The 22,074-nt window shown below is 38.4% G+C and overlaps 1 protein-coding gene across 4 annotated transcripts in view; it reads left to right on the forward strand.

The window, feature by feature from the left end:
• Positions 1-19,764, forward strand: part of Ric1 (RIC1 homolog, RAB6A GEF complex partner 1) — an 89,580-nt gene extending 69,816 nt beyond the window's left edge. For 2 of the 4 annotated variants that reach the window (XM_038337660.2, XM_038337651.2), the window contains exons 13-26: positions 298-336; positions 626-736; positions 1,891-1,980; positions 2,689-2,849; positions 3,804-3,942; positions 7,601-7,729; positions 8,174-8,902; positions 10,700-10,858; positions 10,943-11,079; positions 12,618-12,904; positions 13,639-13,830; positions 15,223-15,400; positions 15,549-15,737; positions 16,929-19,764. In XM_038337660.2, coding sequence (XP_038193588.1) covers positions 298-336; positions 626-736; positions 1,891-1,980; positions 2,689-2,849; positions 3,804-3,942; positions 7,601-7,729; positions 8,174-8,902; positions 10,700-10,858; positions 10,943-11,079; positions 12,618-12,904; positions 13,639-13,830; positions 15,223-15,400; positions 15,549-15,737; positions 16,929-17,217 — 2,829 coding nt within the window. In that variant the 3' untranslated portion in view covers positions 17,218-19,764. The remainder of the gene's footprint in view (positions 1-297; positions 337-625; positions 737-1,890; positions 1,981-2,688; positions 2,850-3,803; positions 3,943-7,600; positions 7,730-8,173; positions 8,903-10,699; positions 10,859-10,942; positions 11,080-12,617; positions 12,905-13,638; positions 13,831-15,222; positions 15,401-15,548; positions 15,738-16,928) is intronic. The other 2 variants (XR_005286266.1, XM_038337667.2) reach the window with 2 other exon arrangements.
• The last annotated feature ends 2,310 nt before the right edge of the window (positions 19,765-22,074 follow it).

Below are 22,074 nucleotides of genomic sequence, written 5' to 3' on the forward strand. Positions count from 1 at the left end.
CTGCAGTTTGGCTGCCATCACACACACTTGTTGCAGTTTGTGTTGAGTTTAATATCAGAAACAAGCAGCACTGTGGTGGAGGGGAAGTGTGGTGTCTAAAATCTTGAAATTATTAAGATAGAACATGTGAAATATTGGTTCATAAACAAATGCTCAATTCCAAGGACTCTGCTACTAAAGCCACTATTTGGCACCTTAAACATTATGCAAGAAGCTGAATCTCATGCTGTGCTAAATTAATGCTGTCAGTTGAAGTATATTTCCTAAGTCTCACCAGACTGATGTTATTTTCTCTAGATTTCCAGCACCTATCTAGAAAGCAATTGGCCTATACGGGTGAGTTGTTATTTTTTTGGTGTAGTAGCCATTCTGGGAGTTGAGCCCTTGTGGATTTCTAAGAGGGAAATTTTAGTGCTTGATCTGCTATGTATTGCTAGTGGATTGCCTCTACACTTTGTCAAATATAGGTATCAATACTTGAGTTTCTAATTTAGCATTTTATATTTAAATCACTTAGCAAACATTTATTAGTAGTTTCTTCGCCTTTTATTAAGTACTTTTTGTACCTAGTAAAGTATATATATATATATTTGTAGGAAAGAGGTTTTAATTTTTTTTTAAACAGTTTTCAGCTATTGATAAACTCGGACAGAACATCGCAGTGGCTGGCAAGTTTGGGTTTGCACATTACTCTTTACTCACCAAAAAATGGAAACTTTTTGGAAACATTACTCAGGTTAGTCTTGATTTAAAAAAAAAAACTAAAAATACATTTCAAGATACAGAGCATAAAAAAGAATAACAGATAGTGAGGCTGAAGATGTAGCTCAACGGTACAGCACAGAGAAGTGGGGAGAGAGACATGACATTTGATAATTGCCAATTAGTCAGTTTTGAGATTGAGTTGAGTTGAGATTGTTGGCTTTTCTTTTTTTGTCAAGATTATTGACAAATGCTGGGAGATGACTCAGCCATTGTGGTTTCCACACAAGCAAGGGAATATCAGTTCAGATCCCCACACGTCATTTAGATCCTGGGCAGAAATGGCAAGTCACCTGCAATGCCTGCCATCCTTGGGAGAAAGACATAAGGGATCCCTGAAACAAACAGCCTAGAAAAACCAATCTTACCAGCCAGCTCTGGTAGAGATGCTACCTTAAAGAATAAGGTAGAAGATCCATCAAAGAGGATTTCAGACATCAAACCCTGGTCCATATGCACACACACACCCCAACACCCACACTCATACACATGTACCTACACAACACTTGGGAGGCAAATAGACATGAAAAGAAGAAAAAAAGATTAGTAACAATAATTGTTTAGATTAGGGTTTAATATTATCTTTAAGATTGAGTTATCAGATGTGGTGAAACTAAATGCCTACAAAGTTAGAGATCATTCTTTGTGTGATACGTGCATTGGTTTAACAGCGGTGGCATGGAGGGTCAGAGGGATAATGAGTTAGATATTATGAGAGTCAAATGGAAAGAAATGAGGAAAAATAAAGTAGGAGTCTTTTGTGTTCCAAGCACTTTAAAGTGCTTTTATTTTATTATCTATCCAGTTATGACACTAATACCACCATTTGCTAAAAGATTAGGATTCAGGCATTCATCTGATGAAGAATAAAGTCAGAAGTTAAATCAAGTTGTTTTAGATGTAGGATTAATGATGCTATCTGGTATTGAGGTATTGTGACACAGGTATTTCTTTATAGGAATGTTTGTTTTTTAAAGATAGAATATGGTACATTATTAATAATGAAGAAATAATTTAGGCAAGAGAGAATGAGTCAGAAATAATCTGAGCTTTCTAAGAATATTTTGTTACTTTATTGAAATTTTGGTTAACAATTAAAGTAAATACATCTTAAAATTTTCTTTTAAGGAGCAAAATATGATTGTGACTGGTGGCTTAGCCTGGTGGAATGACTTTATGGTCCTCGCATGTTATAACTTAAGTGACCGTCAAGAAGAGGTAACTTATTTTCTTCTCTTCAGAAATAATAGATTTTTAATTTTGGAGCTAAGCAGGATTTAATTTCAGGTAGACAGTAATCCATTTAAACCTGGACAGCATTTTATTCCAATAATTTATCATATTTTAATAGTGGAATTACTATTTTAAGTTATTTTTTTAAGGTAACAATTTGAACTTGTAAGATAACCTCTTTATATCAAAGCATCCAAAAGGCTGAGACAGAAGGATTATGAGCTCAAGTCTATTCTGAGATAAATATTGATCCTATCTCAAAAAATAAATAAACCTAAAAAGGATAACCTTTTAGCAAGTAGGTAATCTATAAAGATTGGTAATAAAACATTATAAAAGCAAAAAACATATAAGAATGACTGTTCTTAAGGAGAACTTTATTTATTTATATGGTTTTGAGGAAATGGTAGTCTCATTAGTCAGGTTTGAGTACACAGATCTGAAACATGCTTTCATAATATTACATTTACTCTTGATCACATTATCTTTGGTTATTTATAAAGAATTAGCTAGCCAAAATAAAGCGTTATTCATTTTTTGCCAAATCATTTGTAATTCTTTTTAACTCCTGTTACTTTAAACTGAGTTGGTGTTGGGGGGGGGGGGTGATCTGTGATGAAAATATGACTGACAGCACACATTCTCGGTAACCATTGTTACATACATATGTCTGTCTGTAACCCCCTCCTTCAGCTCAGAATCTACCTGCGAACATCAAATCTGGACAATGCCTTTGCTCATGTCACCAAAGCACCAGTGGAAACATTACTGCTTAGTGTCTTCCGAGACATGGTGGTAGTGTTTAGAGCAGACTGTTCAATATGCCTTTACAGTATTGAAAGAAAATTTGATGGGTAAGTTTTATCATGGCATGAGTCACTTTTGTTCCTGTTTATGTTTCCTCTATTATGTTTTCTAAAAACCTTTCTCCGTCCTCCTATGTTGTTTCATTATAAGGAGTTTTGGTGGTATTTATGTAGAGAGTGTGAAGAAAAGAGAAAAGTACCTGTACTAAATCGAGTTTGTCTTCCTGTGTTATTGGCCAGGGTTGGGGTGGGCATAGACTTTTAGCCGAGCTAAGTCTTAAATACACTTTCCACAATTTATTAGTAATTAGTATAGTAATAACTATTCTTCTTTTTAGACAATTGGAGAAAGTTAAGGAAACATCCTTAGAAAGCAGTAGATGTTGTTGTCTGCAGCACCAAAGCTGAAATCCTGCTGCATTACCTGTAGTCTGATATTAAGTCAGCATACAGCACAGAGGCCATACCTCTTGGGGTTTTTTGGGTTTTTTGTTTTGGTTTGTTTTTTTTTTTGTTGTTGTTCTTAGAAGTATACTTGTTTAATAAGGACATGAATTATGTATTTGCTGAAGTACTATGATGGGTTAGTAATGCAAAGATAAAAAAACCTAAGATATTACTATTTCAGTAGTTAAACTTCTGTCATTACACAACCAAATAGTTGTCCCTGTTCCCCCAAAATGCAACTCCCAAGGTATTTCTATTCATATAACTTCTCTCCTGCTGTTGATTTTCAGGGCTCTTATTTGTGTTGTAGTTTTGTTTTTCCTGCTTTCCAGTGCTTTACTGCCTTTTTTGTCTTATTCCTGTATATGTTCCTTGGCTCTCTCAACTTTAATAATCCTGACGGAAGAATATTTAGGGAGGAGAGGACAATAGGGAGAAGACATTTGGGTCTGCTGTAGACATAAAGTGTGTGTGTGTGTGTGTGTGTGTGTAGCAACTGAAAGGAGGAAAAAAATATGAACATTGTTGAATTCTGAACTTTTCTTTTTTTTCCAGCTCGAATACCTCGGCTAGTGTTCAGGTTCTTCAGGAGGTTTCAATGTCACGGTATATTCCTCACCCTTTCCTGGTAGTGTCTGTCACACTGACGTCAGTGAGTACAGAGAATGGAATCACCTTGAAAATGCCACAGCAGGTACCAGTGCATTTCAGTCTTTAGCGTCTTAGGTCATTATTAGGGTCTGTTTATTTGTCAGCCAGTTCATGGTGTCTCCAGTGTACCTTGCATGAAGATGCTGAGTCTTAGTGGCAAGCCAAACAGACCAGTTCCTGGTCTACATTAAACAAGTAATTAAATATATATGAACTACTCTGAAGGCATATACTAGAAATCTGATATAATCAATCTGTATAATCAGTCGGAGGAGTTTTACAGTGTCAGTGGCCTGAGCACAGGAAGGGGAGAAAGAAGTAAAATGAATTTTGGATGTGGAGGACTCATTGCATTTAGGAGGGAGAGAAAATAGATTCCATAATTGGTGGGTGTAGGAACCATGTATACAGTGGTGCTGCCAACATCTGGGGTGCAATCATTTCCTATTCCAGGACTGCTTCTGCTACCCCAGAAGTTTCACCTGTTATCAAAGGGAAATTCTTTTTAGTTTTTTCAATGATTTATTTAACTTTATGTGCATTGGTGCATTGGTGTGAAGGTGTCAGATCCCCTGTCCGGGAGGAGAGCGGGAGGGGGAGGGGGAGGGGGAGAGGGAGAGGGAGAGAGAATGAATACTGGGAATGGTCTGTGCCTTTTGAAACCTTAAAAAGCCTGATCCCAGTGACACGACTCATCCAATAAGGCCATACCTCTTAATCCTTTCCAAACAGTGTTACCAAAGGGACTGGGCATTCAAATATAGGAGTTTATGGGGGCATTTCTCGTGCAAACTACCATATTGCTATGTATGCTACAGAAACAAGCCTTTAAGCTTATTTATACCCTCATTGAGACCAGCTATTAAAAAGCATTATTGTAATAATTAAGGATAAATATGAATTAAAAGAGAAAAACCAAAATACTGTTGTTTCATTAACATTGTAGTTTTAAGGTAAATCCTATATATGTTAAGATTGGATATAGATAGCATAGCTTTTGCCTTAAAATACCTTAACAAAATTTAGAGAGGAAAAGACTTTGTATAAGCCAGATATAGTGGTGATCAATAGTGTCATTAGAAAGGGATACAACAGTTTAAGAGGACTTCATAAAGAGATGTTTATCTTAGTGAAGAGCAAATTAAAAAGTTGAAATATAATAAGAGTTAGCCTGAGGTCACAGCACTAAAAACAAGTGTTGCTTTATTAATCCCCATCTTTAAAAACAAAAGATGAGACTGATTAGTAGTCAGGTGCCTCTCAGGAGAGTGTAAACTCCCCGTTAAAACCACAAATTCCTGGGCTGGAGAGATGGCTCAGCTAGGCTCACAACCAAAAAACTCCATAGACTCCCATGCAGGATTGTCTGCCAGGAAGCTTCTAGGGCAAGAGGGTGTTTTGACCTTTCCACATTTAGAATTTTGAGCAGTTAGCTTGTGTTTTTCCAAGAACTCGTGAAGTTGTAATAATAATATCAATAAAAATATTAAAACTGTTTAGTAGTAATAGCCACTTTTTGAAGAAAAGACACATATATTCTTCTAAAGAAGTATGTAAAAGATAGTGGTGAAATCTACTCTCTTCAAAATGAAATAAGGAGTGCCAAGCAGTGGTGGCACACACCTTTAATCCAGCATTTCGGAGGCAGAGACAGATGGATCTCTCTGAGTTTGAAACCAGCCTGGTCAGCCTGATCTACGGAGCGAGTTTCAGGACAGGCTCCAAAGCTACAGAGAAACCCTGTCTTGGGGGAAAAAAAATTGAGGAGCTAGATATATGGCTCAGTGGTAGAGCATTTACCTAGTGTGCACAAGGCCCGTTATGAAAATTAGTCATATTATAGTAAATTCTAGTAAGTCCTTTCAAAGTCTTCAGAATGTTTGTGAAGCTTGTCCACAAGTGAGCGCCCAGTCAGCCATGGTGTCTTTGTTCACGTGTGCATATTTGTTGTTCTTTTCCCTGTCGCTTAACTGTATTTATCTGTTTTCTGAGGGCATGGCTTTTATGGTTCCCAGATAGCTTTTAAATTCTGTTTTCAGTCTCATTCCTGCGTATTATTAGAAGAGTCTCATTTTTTTATGACAGGCATCCAAAGTTTAATGTTGCCCCCTCCCCTTCTTGCACATTCTAGGCAAGTGTTGTACTATTGGGCTACATCTGCAGCTTGCCCATTCATTTACAACCAGGAACTTTAAGTATTATAAAACTAAGTACTATAAAACTAGATTACATAGTGCAGCTGACTCTTCTCCTTTGAGTCCTAAATGATCCTGATGAAGCCAGCAGGGGTCAGCATCTGAGACAGCGCACAGCTGCAGATTAGCCCTCTCTTCCCGAGTCCTCTTCAGCTTGCAGAGCCTTAGGCTTCCCTACTTCTGGTCTGGAAAAGCTCGGGTGATGGCCCCGCCTCTTGCATCTGTGTGCTATGAAAATCCATCTACTTCAGCTTTCCAGCCTTAGCATCTTCATTTCTGCTCAGCTGTCATACGCGTTTCTATTTGGAAATCTTATGTTCTTTCCAGCTTAGTGTGGGTGAGTGAGGGAAAAGAAATTCATTTACCCTTCCCTGATTTTCCTCCTTGTCGATGTCCTCAACTTTCCAAAAGAAATTTATTATTTGTTATGTGTTTCATGTGTGTGTCTGCCTATGGGTGTGTGCATGTGAGTGCAGGTGCTGGAGGAATTCAGAAGAGGGAACTGACTCTCCCGGAGCTGGACTTACAAGCCATTGTGAGCAGCCACCATGGTGCTGGGAATGGAACTCAGGTCCTCTGTAAGCAGGAAATACTCCTAGGCATGGGACCCGTCACTCCAGCACCAACCTCAGTTTTTCTAATAACTCATTTAGATTTTGTGCCTTGAAGCCATCTTTGGTTCAGACATGCTTTTTCTATTTTTTTTTTATGCCTAAGTCAACAGTAAACTCTGATCACTATTTCAGGTAAAATAATCTTCTCCTTTACAGGTAAAAATCCTTGATTTATCTGATAGTTGGTTTACAGCAGTGTTTCGCACTCTGCTGTGTCCTTGTTTAAGCAAGGTGGTGCAGTTTACAGTAATAATTGTAGGCTCTTGACTCTGGCATTTGATTGAAATTTTTTTTGATGGCAATAAAAAATGGCAGACTAGTTCCTTATTCCTGAAGTCAGTATACCAGTTCATCCTGACTAAATAGGATTTTTTTTAATGATACTTTCATTTGAGAGGCATGTGTGGTGGTTTATGTTCTGCTGGCCTTTTGCTTGACTTTCCAAGTTTTCCTTGAAGATCTGTTGCCATTCAGCGATGAGACCCTTCTCAGTTTTCCCAGTGGATCTGCCCTAGCTCCATATTCATTTATATTTCATGCTTAAGTTAGAATACCAGCCTTTTTCCTGTTATATGTCTTCCTGACCTTCCAAGTCTCTCCATATCTTTTTAAACCTTCCCTAGTGATGCCAGCTAGATTACTGAAATGGCCTCTAATTTTTTTGTGAGATTCTGAAGTTCTCTTAGTTTTTCCAGAATAATTCAGTTCTGCACTCATTGGTCATTAGCCAGGAAACTTATATTCCTTACGAGTCTAGCAAAGTGGCTGTACAGAGTGTAACCCCAGTGACTGCTGTTTGGTTGTTTAACCTTTACATATTACCAGGTGGCGAGGAAATGCCAAGAACATGTCTAAACATTAGTATTGATGAGTTTCTCTTCTGAAATTTCAGGCTCGTGATGCAGAGAGCATAATGCTGAACCTTGCAGGACAGCTCATCATGATGCAGAGGGATAGGTCAGGCCCTCAAATCCGGGAAAAGGACAGTAACCCTAACCAAAGGAAACTCGTGAGTAAAAGTGTAAGGCATTTCAAGCCCTGTGAAGTTAGGAACACGCTTTATGAGTAGAGGAATGTAAGGGCAGAGCAGTGTGTTGTGATTAGAAGCTAAGAAAATATGTAAAATTCATCTTAAAACTGCGCTAAGAAAAGAGTTAAGTGAAGGGCAAGTCCTAAAATAAGGAAGTATCTCATTTTCAGAATCACTGCTTAGCCACATATTTGTAAATTCCATTTCTGTGTTGGAAAATAAAGATAGAGATTGGTATTCATAGGGTTTTGTTTTTAGATTTCAATGCATATCCTTTGAAAGATTACTGCTGTTATTATCTCTAATTCTAAATAAATGTCCCTACTTAAAAAAAAACCTAATTCTTAAAGTCTACAAAGCTAGTACCTATGAACTTAGAACCTACAAGTTTAATAGGAAAACAAAACCCAGCAATTCTTGTGTCTCCTCCTTCAGCTGCCATTTTGTCCTCCGGTCGTACTAGCCCAGTCGGTGGAAAATGTCTGGACTACCTGTCGAGCAAATAAGCAAAAACGTCACCTTCTGGAGGCCCTCTGGCTGAGCTGCGGTGGTGCAGGGATGAAAGTTTGGCTCCCCCTCTTTCCAAGGGATCACCGCAAGCCCCACTCTTTCTTGTCCCAGCGGATCATGCTGCCTTTCCACATCAACATTTACCCCCTGGCCGTGCTGTTTGAAGATGCATTGGTCCTTGGTGCTGTCAACGACACTTTACTCTACGATTCTTTGTATACACGGAACAGCGCTAGGGAGCAGCTGGAGGTGCTCTTCCCTTTCTGTGTTGTGGAGAGAACCTCTCAGATCTACCTCCATCATATCCTCCGTCAGCTTCTGGTCAGGAACCTTGGAGAGCAAGCGCTGCTCCTGGCTCAGTCCTGCGCTGCACTACCTTACTTCCCGCACGTGCTGGAGCTCATGCTCCATGAAGTGCTGGAAGAAGAAGCTACCTCACGGGAGCCCATTCCCGACCCCCTGCTTCCCACCGTGGCGAAGTTTATCACCGAGTTCCCCCTTTTCCTTCAGACAGTTGTGCACTGTGCCAGGAAGACTGAATATGCTCTGTGGAATTACCTTTTTGCAGCAGTTGGAAACCCCAAGGACTTATTCGAGGAATGTTTGATGGCGCAGGATTTGGATACAGCTGCTTCTTACCTTATTATCTTACAGGTAATAGTTCTCCTTATAAAGGGAGAAGAAATAGTGGTCTTAATTTTAGAGAGGAAGGCAGGTCTTATGATAGTGTTTATGAATTAATGGTCATATTTTCTCTTTCATTTTGAAGAGTTGAAGCTTGCCAAATGACCACATTTTCCTGAATGTTATAAAGTGGCATTACAAAAGTATTATGGCTGTTTTTCCCTAAATAGGCTTAAAACATATTGATTTCAAAATATAATTTTAAATAAGACTAAAAGTATAAAGGGGTGTGTGTATGTGTATACACTTACACCCAGGTATATACGTGCCTTGTCGTGCATGTGAAAGTCAAAGGGATCTCTAGTGTTGACTCTTGCCTTCAGCCTTGTTGAGACAATTCTGTTCATCTTTTCACTGCTACATAAGCCAGGAGAGCTGGGGTCTGTGCTTCTGCAGTCTCCTCTCTCCTCCTCCCATATATCTGTAGGGCTCCATGAGACTACAGAGGTATGTACTGCTGTGTCGGGTGTTTTGTTGTTGTTTTTTAAACATGGATTCTGAATTCATGTTGTCAGGTTTGCATAGTAAGAAATTTACCCACTGAACTGTCTTCTCAGCTGAAATTTTCTTATATTTAATATATATGATGTGTTTGTTCCATTGGAAATACTACTTTAATGTAAGAAACATTAACAATAGAAAAAAATGGTACTTTGGACATTAGTGCATTCGTTACCTACAATAATAGATTTTTTTCCCTTACAATGTGAAATTGCTGGAAGGATTCTGAATAAATAACACAGCATCCAGTCTTAGCCTGCCTGTGGACAGCTGAGAAGGCTCAGAATTACCACACTGATAATCTTTGTAACACATTTTTCTCAAAGTAATGAGACCCCTGAAAATGTTTTATTATATATTTGATAAAAAGCCTAGAAACTTTGTTACTACTGTAAATCTGATGTATTTCAAAGGCTACATTAAAGTTCTTTCATTTGTACAAAAAGCTAACCATAAAGCCAGTTTGAATCTTAGACTGAAGCAAATTTCTTTACATATCATATGAAATTTACATATCATTGCTTCATGACAACTAACTGAAACCGGAGGAGATACTCAAGGAGAGGCTAGTGGCCCCAGCTTCTAGGATTCATTTGGCTAGTTAGTCATAATGGAAGAAAACAGTAGTATCATAAAGAAAGTTGGTATAGCTGTGTTTTCCTTTTGCTGACCCTTGTTCTTCCCAGCCCTCCCACAGACTGCCTGGGTTGCTGGGGCTGATGGGAAAGAGGCTCTAACTATGATCACTGTGCCAGGCAGCTTTCAGTGAGCGCAGGCAGGGTGCTAGGTTGTGACGGAAGTACTGGAAATGTTCAGATTGTAGGAGTGCTGCCTGGTTCTGCTTGAGGCAAGCATGTTTGGTGACAAAACACTATAGGAGAAAGGCCAAGTGTTTTGGAGTCAGGCAATACTACATTTATCTTGCTTTTCTATTGACCTTAAACAATTCGGATAACTTTGTCTACTTACCCTGTAAAATGAGAATGATGTACCTTCTAACAAAGAGAAAGGCATGATGGGTGTGAGGTATGCATTGTAATCTAACATGTAACAGTGCAGTGAGTCCTAGTATGAGCTATCCTGGCAGAGCCCCTGCTTCGCTTTTCCCATATGGTACTTTTAAATGCTCCTTTTTAATCTTACAATTAAATTGCCTCCAGCCAGCTAATTCCTTGGGCTGAGGGAAGTGTCAAGAAAAGAACTGCTCTATCTTCCAAATTGTATCATATAAGTCGATTGTTGTCTTCCTTGGTGGTTTTTTTGTAGAACATGGAAGTCCCTGCAGTAAGTAGGCAGCATGCCACCCTTCTGTTCAACACAGCACTGGAGCAAGGCAAGTGGGACTTGTGTCGACACATGATTCGATTTCTGAAAGCCATTGGTTCTGGAGAATCTGAGACACCTCCATCCACACCTACAGCTCAGGTTAGTTGTATAATTGTACAGTTTCTCTAGGGCATCCAACTACATGGCATCTTTGGCTAAAACTACTGCCTGCTGTAACTACAGGAGCCCAGTTCAAGTGGTGGATTTGAGTTCTTCAGGAATCGGAGCATCAGTTTATCCCAGTCAGCTGAAAATGTTCCTCCTGGTAAATTCAGCTTACAGAAAACACTAAGTATGCCATCTGGTCCTTCTGGGAAAAGGTAAAGGAATAAAGAGCAACTGCTGTTTCCAGAGTATCTGTCACATTGCATTTCAAGGCATTTGTATAATTAAGTTTTAAGAGAATACTTAATTCAGTTGCAAATCTTTTTCATTTGCAAAAGACTTTTTTTTTTCTTTCTCTTTCCTGTTAAGTTCATTCCTGTGCTCTGCGTAAGTTTTATGCCATTATACTAAGGTAGATCCAGATGCACTTGTTCTAAATGTAATTAACATAAATTACTTCTGATGAGAGACCCAGAACAAAACATTAGGTATTGGGAGAACTGAAGGCCCGGTGCGTTCTGAAAACCAAAGACTACATCTTTAAATGCATGGAAAATGGTCTCTAGTGGTGTGGCTGTGGCTCCCAGCGGTGGTGATAGGTGACTGGGATTTCCTCTGGCTCGTGAAGTCCTTGCATTGCTTCTGTGTTCCCTGTTTTAGGCCCCTACGACTTTTCTTCCCTAGTTGTTTCTTTCATGTTATTTATATTTTTACTGCAATTCTGGGCACATATCAAGAGTTTGCATATTTGATGGTATTTTACTTTTTATTCTGTCACTAGCCTTTAAAACTTCTCCCCCAATACAAACATACTGTAAAACACAGCCTTGGAGAGGAGTATCAACAGTTGCCAAGACACACATTCAATTAAAAACTTTGGTTAATACCTTACCAAGAGCTCAAATGCCAGGCACTATTCTAGGCCTGTTTTGCATGTTTAGGTCTTAATCCTTTAAAGTAAGCAGGATTGTTACTCAATGTGCAGGTAAAAAAATAGAGGCTCAAAAAAATAATTGATAATGTTTACACGACTAAAGGAAAGCCAAGGGAAAACTAAATGTGAGAAGTTCTGCTCCCAATGTCAGGCGAGGTCTCCCTTCCAGCCCACTACTCAGTTACCATATAGCTATGAGTGATGAGAAACTATATCATTATTAACTTTTATAGGTTTTGTTTTCTTATCTATACAACTCAGCTAGAGAGGTTTTCTTTTACGTTTTCCACTCTTTTTCATTAATATTTTTAACAAGTGTATTATTTTTTTGCTCCTCTTCTTCCCCCCCCTCCAATTATACACCGCCTCTTCCCTCCAATTATACACCGCCTCTTCCTGGTCTGGCTTTTGTTTGTCTCCTATTTATTCTTATTTCATATATTCAATTCCACAGATTGGTCTTAAGAAGTAACTTTGTGCCTGGCATGGTAGTGTACACCTTTAGTCCCAATACTTAGGAGGCAGAGACAGAATGATATCCATGAGTTCAAGGCTAGCCTGGTCTGTATAGAGAATTCTGGGACTATATAGAAAGAGCCTGACTCAGAATTAAAAAACAAACAAAAAAGGTGACTCTGTGCCTTGTGTTTAGCAGGTTGTGGTGGTATGATATGGAGAAGCCCTGAAGCTTTTTCTTCCTGTTCAGTCACAATTAGATATTGAATCTCTTGCTTCCCTTTCAACTTTATCTAATGCTGTGTCAGAGTGTGTGGAGTTCTTCAATTGAGTTGTTCTTCAGCTTCCTTCTGTGTCTTCCAGATGGAGCAGAGACAGTGACTGTGCTGAGAACATGTATATTGACATGATGCTGTGGAGACATGCTCGGCGACTCTTAGAAGATGTGCGCTTAAAGGACCTCGGCTGCTTTGCAGCCCAGCTAGGCTTTGAACTAATCAGTTGGCTTTGCAAAGAACGTACTCGAGCTGCCCGTGTAGACAACTTTGTAGTAGCGCTGAAGAGACTTCACAAGGATTTCCTGTGGCCACTTCCCATTATCCCAGCCTCTTCTCTCAGTTCCCCTTTCAAAAATGGAAAGTGCCGAACAGGTAATGTGGACTGCTAACAGTGTTACAAAAATTGTATTTGATTTTAGAAACTTAGACATGTTGCCATTGGTAGATGTTCAAAGAACTCTTTTCATTCCAAATTTAAAAGCAAATAAAAGCCAATTTTTTTTGTACATTAGTTGGAACATCCACCATCTGGCCAAAGATATATATCAGGTAGAAACTATTATCTCTTAAGTCTTTTGGGCTTGAAGTTTAACTCAAATCTAACCATTACTAAACTATGAGCAGGTTGAGAATTGAATATAGAAGTTCCTGTGTTTACCTTATTGTAGCAAAGAATCTAGAATGAGTCAGTCATGACCCTCAAATAAGCTCAGCTGTGATTACCTAACAGAGCTCATCCCGGGTGATGATAAATTGTCTTTGACACGTGCCATTTTCTGAACTAGGAGAGGAAAATGTTTGAGTAAAAAAAAAAAAAAGTTTATAAATTCAGATTATATTTAAACAATACCCTTTTATCATGGTGTTTGGAAACTTTGGGTTAAGAACCAAGGCAAGTCACTTAGATCAAGACAGTAAAGAGTGGCCTAGGTACAATAAGAAACATACAATGGCTCAGAGATAGTCTCTTCCATTATTTCACATCCCTAGTTTTGAATAAATGATACCATATATGACAGTGATTGGCTTTGAACTGATTGTTTTGGCAATGACAATACACTTTTTTTTTTTTTTTTTTTTTTTTTGCTTCTGAACTTACCATGCAGTGGGAGACCAGCTGTTAAAGTCTCAGTCAGCTGACCCTTTCATAACCCCTGAGATGGATTCTGGCATCTCTAACATCCAACGAAGTCAGAGCTGGCTCAGCAACATCGGCCCCACCCATCGGGACACAGACATAGCCTCATCCCCTGGACCACAAATGCAAGATGCTTTCCTGTCACCATTATCTAATAAAGGTATTTATCTAATAAAGGAACAAGCTGTAGCTCTTCCTGAGTTTTGTTTGGGAAAAGATCGTGTGCCATAGCATTTCAAAGGTACAGCATCATACTTCTGTCAGTATCCCAAAGGATCAGCCATTAAACATCTGCCTGTATAGGTGGATGATGAAAACTGGACTTCAGCGGTGCTTTACCATATTTACCATAGATGTAGGGAATACAGGCCGGCACTAGGTAAATCCTTGCAGTCAGGTTTTTAAATTTATATTTATTGTGTATGTGTATCTGTCAGGTGTGTGGGATAATACACCTGTAGAAGTCAGGACAACTTTGTGTAATTAGTTCTGTCCTTCCATCTTTTTGTGAGTTTCTGAGGCCAAACTCTGGTTATCTGTCAGGCTAGTATCCGGTGGCAAGTGACTTTACTCTCTGAGCCATCTTGCTGACCCTTTGCTATTAATTTTGATAAGGAAATATTGTCTTTGATTCTAGGTAATAAAGTATCATCATCATATAAGGAATTTATTAAAAATGAACTTTCCATCACTAGTTTTTATTTCATTAATAATATTTATGAAAAATTCTTTTTAATTTTTTATATATAATTTTCATTTTACCTCTTGGCTTTCAAAGTCTGAAATAGTATGTGACCATTTTATAAAAATATTAAACATACCAATTTCTGCTATACAGTAATGGTTAAATACAAGCAGAAGAGATTTTTGAAGCAATTTGTGTTGATATGGGGTTATAAAATAAAGCTTCAATAGCATTTGGGTTTGTTTTTCTTACTTTTTTTTGTAGTGGCGGGGATAGCCAATATTGGGCATCTAATTAGGGCCTCCTGAATGCTAAGCAAACATGTATCACTGAACTATCTCTCAAGCCTGCCCCTCTATTTTTTGTTTTGTTGGTTTGTTTTTTGTTCTTTATTATATTTTTAAACTTGAGACAGGGTCTCACTAAGTTTTCCTGCTTCCCTTGCACTTAAGATCCTCCTGTCTCAGCCACCCGAGTAGTTGAAACCACAGATCTACTCCCCAAGCCCAGATCAGTTTTTCCCTGTTTTCTTCATGGCAGGTTTCACCTAGTGCTGGGCCACCACCCCTCTGTCATCACTATGAGTGAAGCCTGTGCTGTGGATGAAGTCTTCTAACTGCTATCCTCTTCATTATAAAATTTGAATGTTTTCCCATTTTAAGGCTTATAATTTATTTTTATTGCCCTGCTAGTTCTTAAAATATATATGTTGTTCATATAATGGCTGTTTTAGTAATAGATTGAACATTTTCATTTTGAAATCTTGAGGAGAGATCAGTATTTTTGGAAATAACTAATATAACGAAAGGAAAATACTCATTTATGAAATGAAAAGCTCGTTTATAACTTCTGAAATTTCCTCATCAGGTGATGAGTGCAGCATTGGTTCAGCCACAGACTTGACTGAAAGCAGCTCCATGGTGGATGGAGACTGGACAGTAGTGGATGAAAACTTCTCCACACTCAGTTTGACTCAGTCTGAGCTGGAACACATCTCCATGGAGCTGGCGAGTAAAGGCCCTCATAAATCTCAAGTTCAGCTTCGGTGAGTTTCTCAGATTGTTGAAAACACAAAAAGCCTAGCCAGGTTTCTGTATGCAGTAGAAACTGGAGCTACTTTCTAAGTACTTACTGCCCTTTGTGTACCAGCAGGTCTCTCATACAAACCATTCTGTTGTTGCTTTTATATATAGTTATTTGCTCCACATTTTCATGGAGGCAGGATGTCTGGATTGGTGTGTTGTCATTGGCCTGATTCTCAGAGAATCCTCAGTCATCAGTCAGATTCTGAGTATTGCCCAGTCTTCAGAGATGGATGGAGAGATGCTACAGAACATAAAAACAGGGCTGCATGCTGTGGAGCGATGGGCCGCTGCTGACTGGTAAGTGCTGGCTTCCCTTCCATACACTTGGTAATGCTTGGTGAATAGGGACTTCACACTACGATTGTTACAGTGGTAAGGTGTTGGTAGCACATGCTGTAAATCCCAGCACTTGGGAGGCAGAGGCAGGCAAATCTGAGTTTGAGGTAAACCTGGTCTAAATAGCAACTTTCGGGTACATGATACCCTAATTCCACTCCCCTCCCCCCAAAATAAATTTATAACTCATTAATTTTGGAGGTTTTTAAGTGTAGAACTAAAAAAATGCTTTCATTTTTATATTTTAAAGTAATTTTCTCTAACCATTGTGTACTCAGCCACTTGAATGGGTACTGTTTACTGAATAGTTTGGTTAGTTATAATGTGGAAGCATATGCTGACTTAAGATTGATGTCATACAAGTGATCTAACAATGAGAAAAACTTAGATTTATAGTTCTGTGGTTAGAATAGCATAACATATACACGAAGACAAGTTATGTAGTCTATATAAATTTCACCACTTCATGGTAGCTACTAGCATTTCCAAATCAGAAGGAGTGGATGGTGATTGAGAGGCTGTCCTTGTCAGCAGTCCTGTACGGATTTGAAGCCTGTTACTTCCCTTACTTACTTTTTCCCTACTTACCAAATGTATTTAAGTTAGATACTTTCCAGATGATCCCTTTGAATCTAAAATCTATTATTTCTTATTTCTTATTGCAATACTATTTTGAAGTAACAGTCCTTGCCCTCACTGCTAAGAAATTGAAGACTCACCCTGAGCCTCTGTTCTGAGAAGGACGCTCAAGAGCCTTCTCTCCATCACCTGTTTTACTATACTAATGTCTACTAGGAGTTTATCTAAACATTTAACCAAGTTGTGCGTGTGTGTGTGCCATTGAGCTTGTGTACACAGTCAGCTGCAGGTGCCATTCCACAGGAGCTATTCACCTTGATTTTTGAGCTAGGGTCTCTTCACTAGGACCTGGGGCTCACTGATTTGGCTAGGCTGGCTGTCCAGCACTCCTCCAGAAACCCTCTCTGTGCCTTCACAGCACCAGCACACCAGCTTTTTATGTGGGTCCCTAGGGACTGAACTCAAGACCTCACACCTGCACAAACACTTTAGTGACTGAGCTATCTCTCCAGCCCCTCTAGCTAGTCTTTTGAATTACAGCAGATGACAACTAATTCTCCCCCCTTTACTCAGCCCTGGATATAAGCCATTTTTAAACATCATTAAGCCACAACTGCAGAAGCTCAGTGAAATAACGGAAGAGCAAGTTGAGCCTGACACCTTCCAGCCAGTAACAATGGGTAAGACTCCTGAACAGACCAGCCCCAGAGCAGAGGAGAGCAGGGGCTCTTCCAGCCGTGCAAGCATCTCTCAGAGTGAGACTGGGAGTAACAGTGTGGTTAGCCGGAAAGAAGAGGACACAACACAAGCAGATGAGGAGGAGCCATTTCAGGACGGAGCTTATGACTGTTCTGTGTCCTGACAACAGCAAGTAACATCACAAGAGGCAGTATTAATCAAGCAGCGTGCAACTGAGTACACAGTGACCTGGCTGAATGATTTCACAGGTAAAGAACAAGGGTCAAAAACTCTTAAAGTATTATTATATCTTAATGAACTCTTCCTCTAAATCTCTTGGACTCCATAAAATATGTGCTATCAAAGCATCTTTCATAAGAAAAATGTAAACTGTACTAGAAAGTATTGAGCATAATATAGATGTACATGTAGAATATTTTGGTTTTATTCACAACAGATTGATAGTTGTTAATGAATAGGGATTATTCTGCCCCAGGTGAGCTTTTTCTCTACTTATAGCTTATATATATTTTCTGGTTCAGTGTATGTCTAGGCTGGTTTTGTTTTTGTGGGTGGGTTGTTTTTAACTTTCTTTTAAATAAATGCTAAGGTGCTTGCTGTAGCTCATCAGGTTCCTGAGCTACTTGTTTGCTTCCTTGAATAGAGTCATGGACTCCAGCTGGTCTTCTGAGTGGATGCTACCCTTGCACAGTATGATTCAGTGGACAGGGATCCTTTGGATTTAGTACTCTGTTTGTAGCAGTCCCGAACTGATGGAAGCTATACCTGTGAGTTAATGTGCCTGGTTGAGCAAGCTTAATTCCTACCAGATCAGTGTGGACAGAGGGTGAGGGGTTCTTGTCAATTATGCTGACACCACTAAATTTTTGTATTAAAGAACTGTATCTTTTTGTGAATATTCTTATGTAAATAGATGCAAAGGCATTGTCCATATTTTTAAGGCATGTATTATAATCTATAAGGTTTTATGCTGGATTCTGCAAAACTATTCTCACTCTTGGAATAAAGACAAGATTTGTTCTTCTTTCCAAAATGAGAGGTCTTCATAGAGACAGGGTTCTTGGCTGATCTGTAAAGTAGTGGTGATCCCACTGATCATGAAGTGGAAGAGGTTTTGTGCAAATTAATGTAGTTTCTTATTTATTGCTTTTGTAAATTGAATAAAAATGGGCTTTTATGTAAATAGACTGTGGGATCCTGTATTATCAGCTACTAAAAATTGGTTTGTAAATTCTTCATTGTAAAAGTTGAAAAATATTTTATGTATTTCTAGACACGACTTAAATTTTAGTTTTCATACATTATGGAAGCAGAACTACATATTCAGTTGCTTCAAACTAAATACATACCCACCATATGTAATTCTCATTATTAATAACAGTATTAATTTAGATAGCTTATTTGTACTGTGCAATTTGAACAAGGAATGCCACGTTATTTTTTATGAAATATTGTTTATTTTTATAACACAATGTATTTGATGTGGACCAAATTCGTACCACTATGTAAAACAGCCTCTTATAGTGCAGATATAGCTTAGAAATAAAATTCAGTCCTCTGTTCTACTTTTTAAAGAGTTGTATTTAGTCCTCTTAGGTAACGTTCTTTAGAGGGAATCTCAAAATTATTTTGAAATTACTTCAAATTTCACCAACTATTTAAAATTATTGAATTTGGTAATTTACTGTTATTTCCTTTCTACATTAAAAGTGCAATAATTTCACATAATAAAACTCTTGAATGGGTGAAATATGTGACTCTTGTTACCTGGTCCTTCTGGTGCTACTTTATTTAAATCGTCTCAAACCACCACCTTGTTCTGAATTTTAAAATACAGAATAAAGCTTCCTATGTAAGTACATGCAGTACAGCAAAAATATAAATAAATAAATAAATAAATAAATAAATAAATTTAAAAAACACAAAACAACCCTCAGCTGAAATGTCTTCTGTCCCACTCCACCATTTCTTTTGTATTTCTAATGTGACCAGAAATTTTTATTTAGTTAATAAAAACAATTTACTGTCATAAGTAGCCGTGGTCTCTTCAGATGTCTTAAATGGCTGCTGCTGAGTTAAGCTCACCTTTTTTGGTGGTGGTGGAGCAGTGTTAAAGATAAGCCTAGGCCCCTAACCAAATGCTCCAGTAGTAACTCACATCCCAGCCCCCCCTTTTTGAGGAAGAGCCTTGCCCAAGCTGGACACCAGTTTGAAACTTCTCCGCTGTTCCAGCTGCTGGGATTTTAGAATTGTGTGCTGCTGTGGCCACTCATCTCCTACCTCCCAGTCTGAAAGGCAGGGTTGGGTTAGTTATGTTCCTCCTGTGGCCCAGACTGGGGGTGACTCTACAAGAAAATAGAGTCTAACTCGTAGAACTAGGAAACACTGAGGCAAGAAATTAGGCAAGCTTGAGAAAATTATTCTTTGGTTATATACTTCAAAAATATTTTAAAATTTTTGTTTTGCTGTATTGTTTGGTTCAAACTATATCAACTGTATAAGCCATATCTTTAATGAACTTAAATATTCAGCATAAGTATTTGAAAGTTAATATATATGGTTAAATTTCTTGCTGATACCAAAACAAATCATTTGGGGATAATTAAAAAAAAAAAAACAAAAAAACCTTTGCTTGTAATTGAAGTTGCTGCTGTTTCTGTAATGTGTATTCCCCCACTCCCCGTGGTAAAGGGTAATAAAACTATTATACGAGCTTTTGTTTACTTATCTCAGGTTAACAGCAAAAAGGGTATGAAATGCCACAAAAATAGATTTAACTTTACAGTGTCACCTTTTATCTCTCCTGAATGAAATACAGACGAATGTGTTTTAAATATTTATATGTAGATACACAGTGGGAATATCCAAATGCCTGATGATAGAATACTGAACTATTCATAACATTGGTGTACACATTTAAATATAGTGAACACCGTGTGATGACCAAACCAACAGAAGTGTACAGGAAACTAGGTATCATCTCTGAGAGGTAAATTGAAAATGATTATCATGGTTTCCCATGTCCCTTAAATATGCTTTGTGAATTTCCTTATTTCAGACATTTCATAAACATTTCAGACATTAGTTTGTGGGTATTTATCACCTTGGCGTTACGTTTTCAAAATTCTTTGTATCTGTTTACTTTCTTTAAAGCTGAATAGAGCTGCTGTGTGGATATGTTTACTATCCATTTAAGGTTACAGTTTGGGTTTTCAGCTCTAGTTTGTTAACACTATACACATTCATAGTAATTCTCCCTTACCCTGCTTTGCCTTCAACTGAGGTCCAAGAAGTACTAAATCTAAAATACAGACCTAAACAGTTTCCAACATCACACTGTTATACCTGTTTCTTGTTGTACCAAACTCATAACTTTTATCATGTGTAGCTGGGGCTTAACATCTTCCTCAGGGGGGTGGGGTTAGAAGGCGCAGCATCACAGGGAGTCTGGTCAAAGGGATACAGCAGACTTGTCTATTTAGCAATAGAGAAAACCTTGTACGCCCTCCAAGTACCCAGAACTTCCGACCTGTTGACACCGTATGGTTGCCCCTCATTGGCTAGGCACGATCAGGACCTCTGAAAGTCCCAGGCAGACTCCAGGTTGGCTCCTCTCGGCCTGTAGGCCTTAACTTCCTACAATCATGGATGTATATATAGGGAAAAAGAACGATGTCTCATGTGTCTATGGTTTCAGGAACCCTCTAAGGTTCTTGGACCATATCCCCATAGATAAGGAAGAGGACTGGGGAACCAGGCTCCTCTGTATGGATGTGTTCAGTTCTCTGTAGAAGTGGAATTTCTGGATAATGATGTCACTATGTCCTTGAGCAAATAAAGGCTCCAGCTTCTGCTAACTAAATTTGTCATCTTAGTCAAAAGTTTTTCAAGATCTGCATGAAAATGGTTATGTGTATGGTTATTAGATATTTGGCTACCTTTGAAACCAAATGGAAAGGTCATTTTTATCTTTGGCTTGCCAGTGATTTTATATATTTTCAGATACAAGACTACCCAAGTTTATGGTTAATATTTTCTCATTCTTTATGATCCCCCCTTTTGTTTTTCAAGATAGGATTTCTCTGTATAACAGCCCTAGGTATCCTAGAACTCACTCTGTAGACCAGGCTTGCCTCAGAGATCTGCCTGTCTCTGCCTCCCGAGTGCTGGGATTAAAGGCATGCGCCACCCCAGCTATGATTTCCCTTTCTTGGCACTGTCTTTTGAAACACCTTTTCTTATTGAGAGGAGTCCACAATTTCTTCTTTTCTTGTGGGCAGCTACAATTTAACCCGAGGTTATACATATTTATGCCTATGCCTTGTAGTTGTGGCTCAAACATTTAGACCTCTTTTAATTTTTGTATATATGAAGAACTCTTAACTTACCCATTTGCATATGGATACTCAAGTTGTCTGAGTACAATTTATGAATTTATAAAACATCTTTATGGAAAAGATGTTTCCCCCAATGAACGGTAAATGTGTGGGCTTGTTTCTGGACTCAGTTGGGATGATCAGCATCTGTAACAATGATCTGTGTTTATGGTAAGCAGGACACTGGACAAGTCTTGCTCTTTATAGGAAGTTTTAGAAAAACAGGCACTACATTTAAATATACTGTTTTAGCTATTCCAGGAATCTTGTGTTTCCATATGAATTTAAGACCATCTTTTTAGCGTGTGTACACCCAAAGTGGGAATTGCATAGGACGTGTATGCAATGTGTAAAACAAATCTAAAGAATGCAGTCCTTTCTAGTACAGTGCTCCCCAATCCATGAGTGTATCTTTCATTTTAGGCCTTTGATTTCTTTCAGCAGTATCTTATAGTTTTTCTGTTCTGTTTCATTTTTGGTGCTCCCATAAATGGAATGCTTAATTTCATCTTTGGATGTTATTTTCTACATAGACATGTCATTTGCAACCAGATATAATGTTAACTCTGCATGATCTAAATGTTTTTGTCTTTCCTGCCAGATTCTCCTGGCCGGAACCACCAGGATGATGTTTAAAGTAGGAG

The sequence above is a fragment of the Arvicola amphibius genome, chromosome 1 (genome assembly GCF_903992535.2).
Source record: "Arvicola amphibius chromosome 1, mArvAmp1.2, whole genome shotgun sequence".
NCBI lineage: Eukaryota > Metazoa > Chordata > Mammalia > Rodentia > Cricetidae > Arvicola > Arvicola amphibius.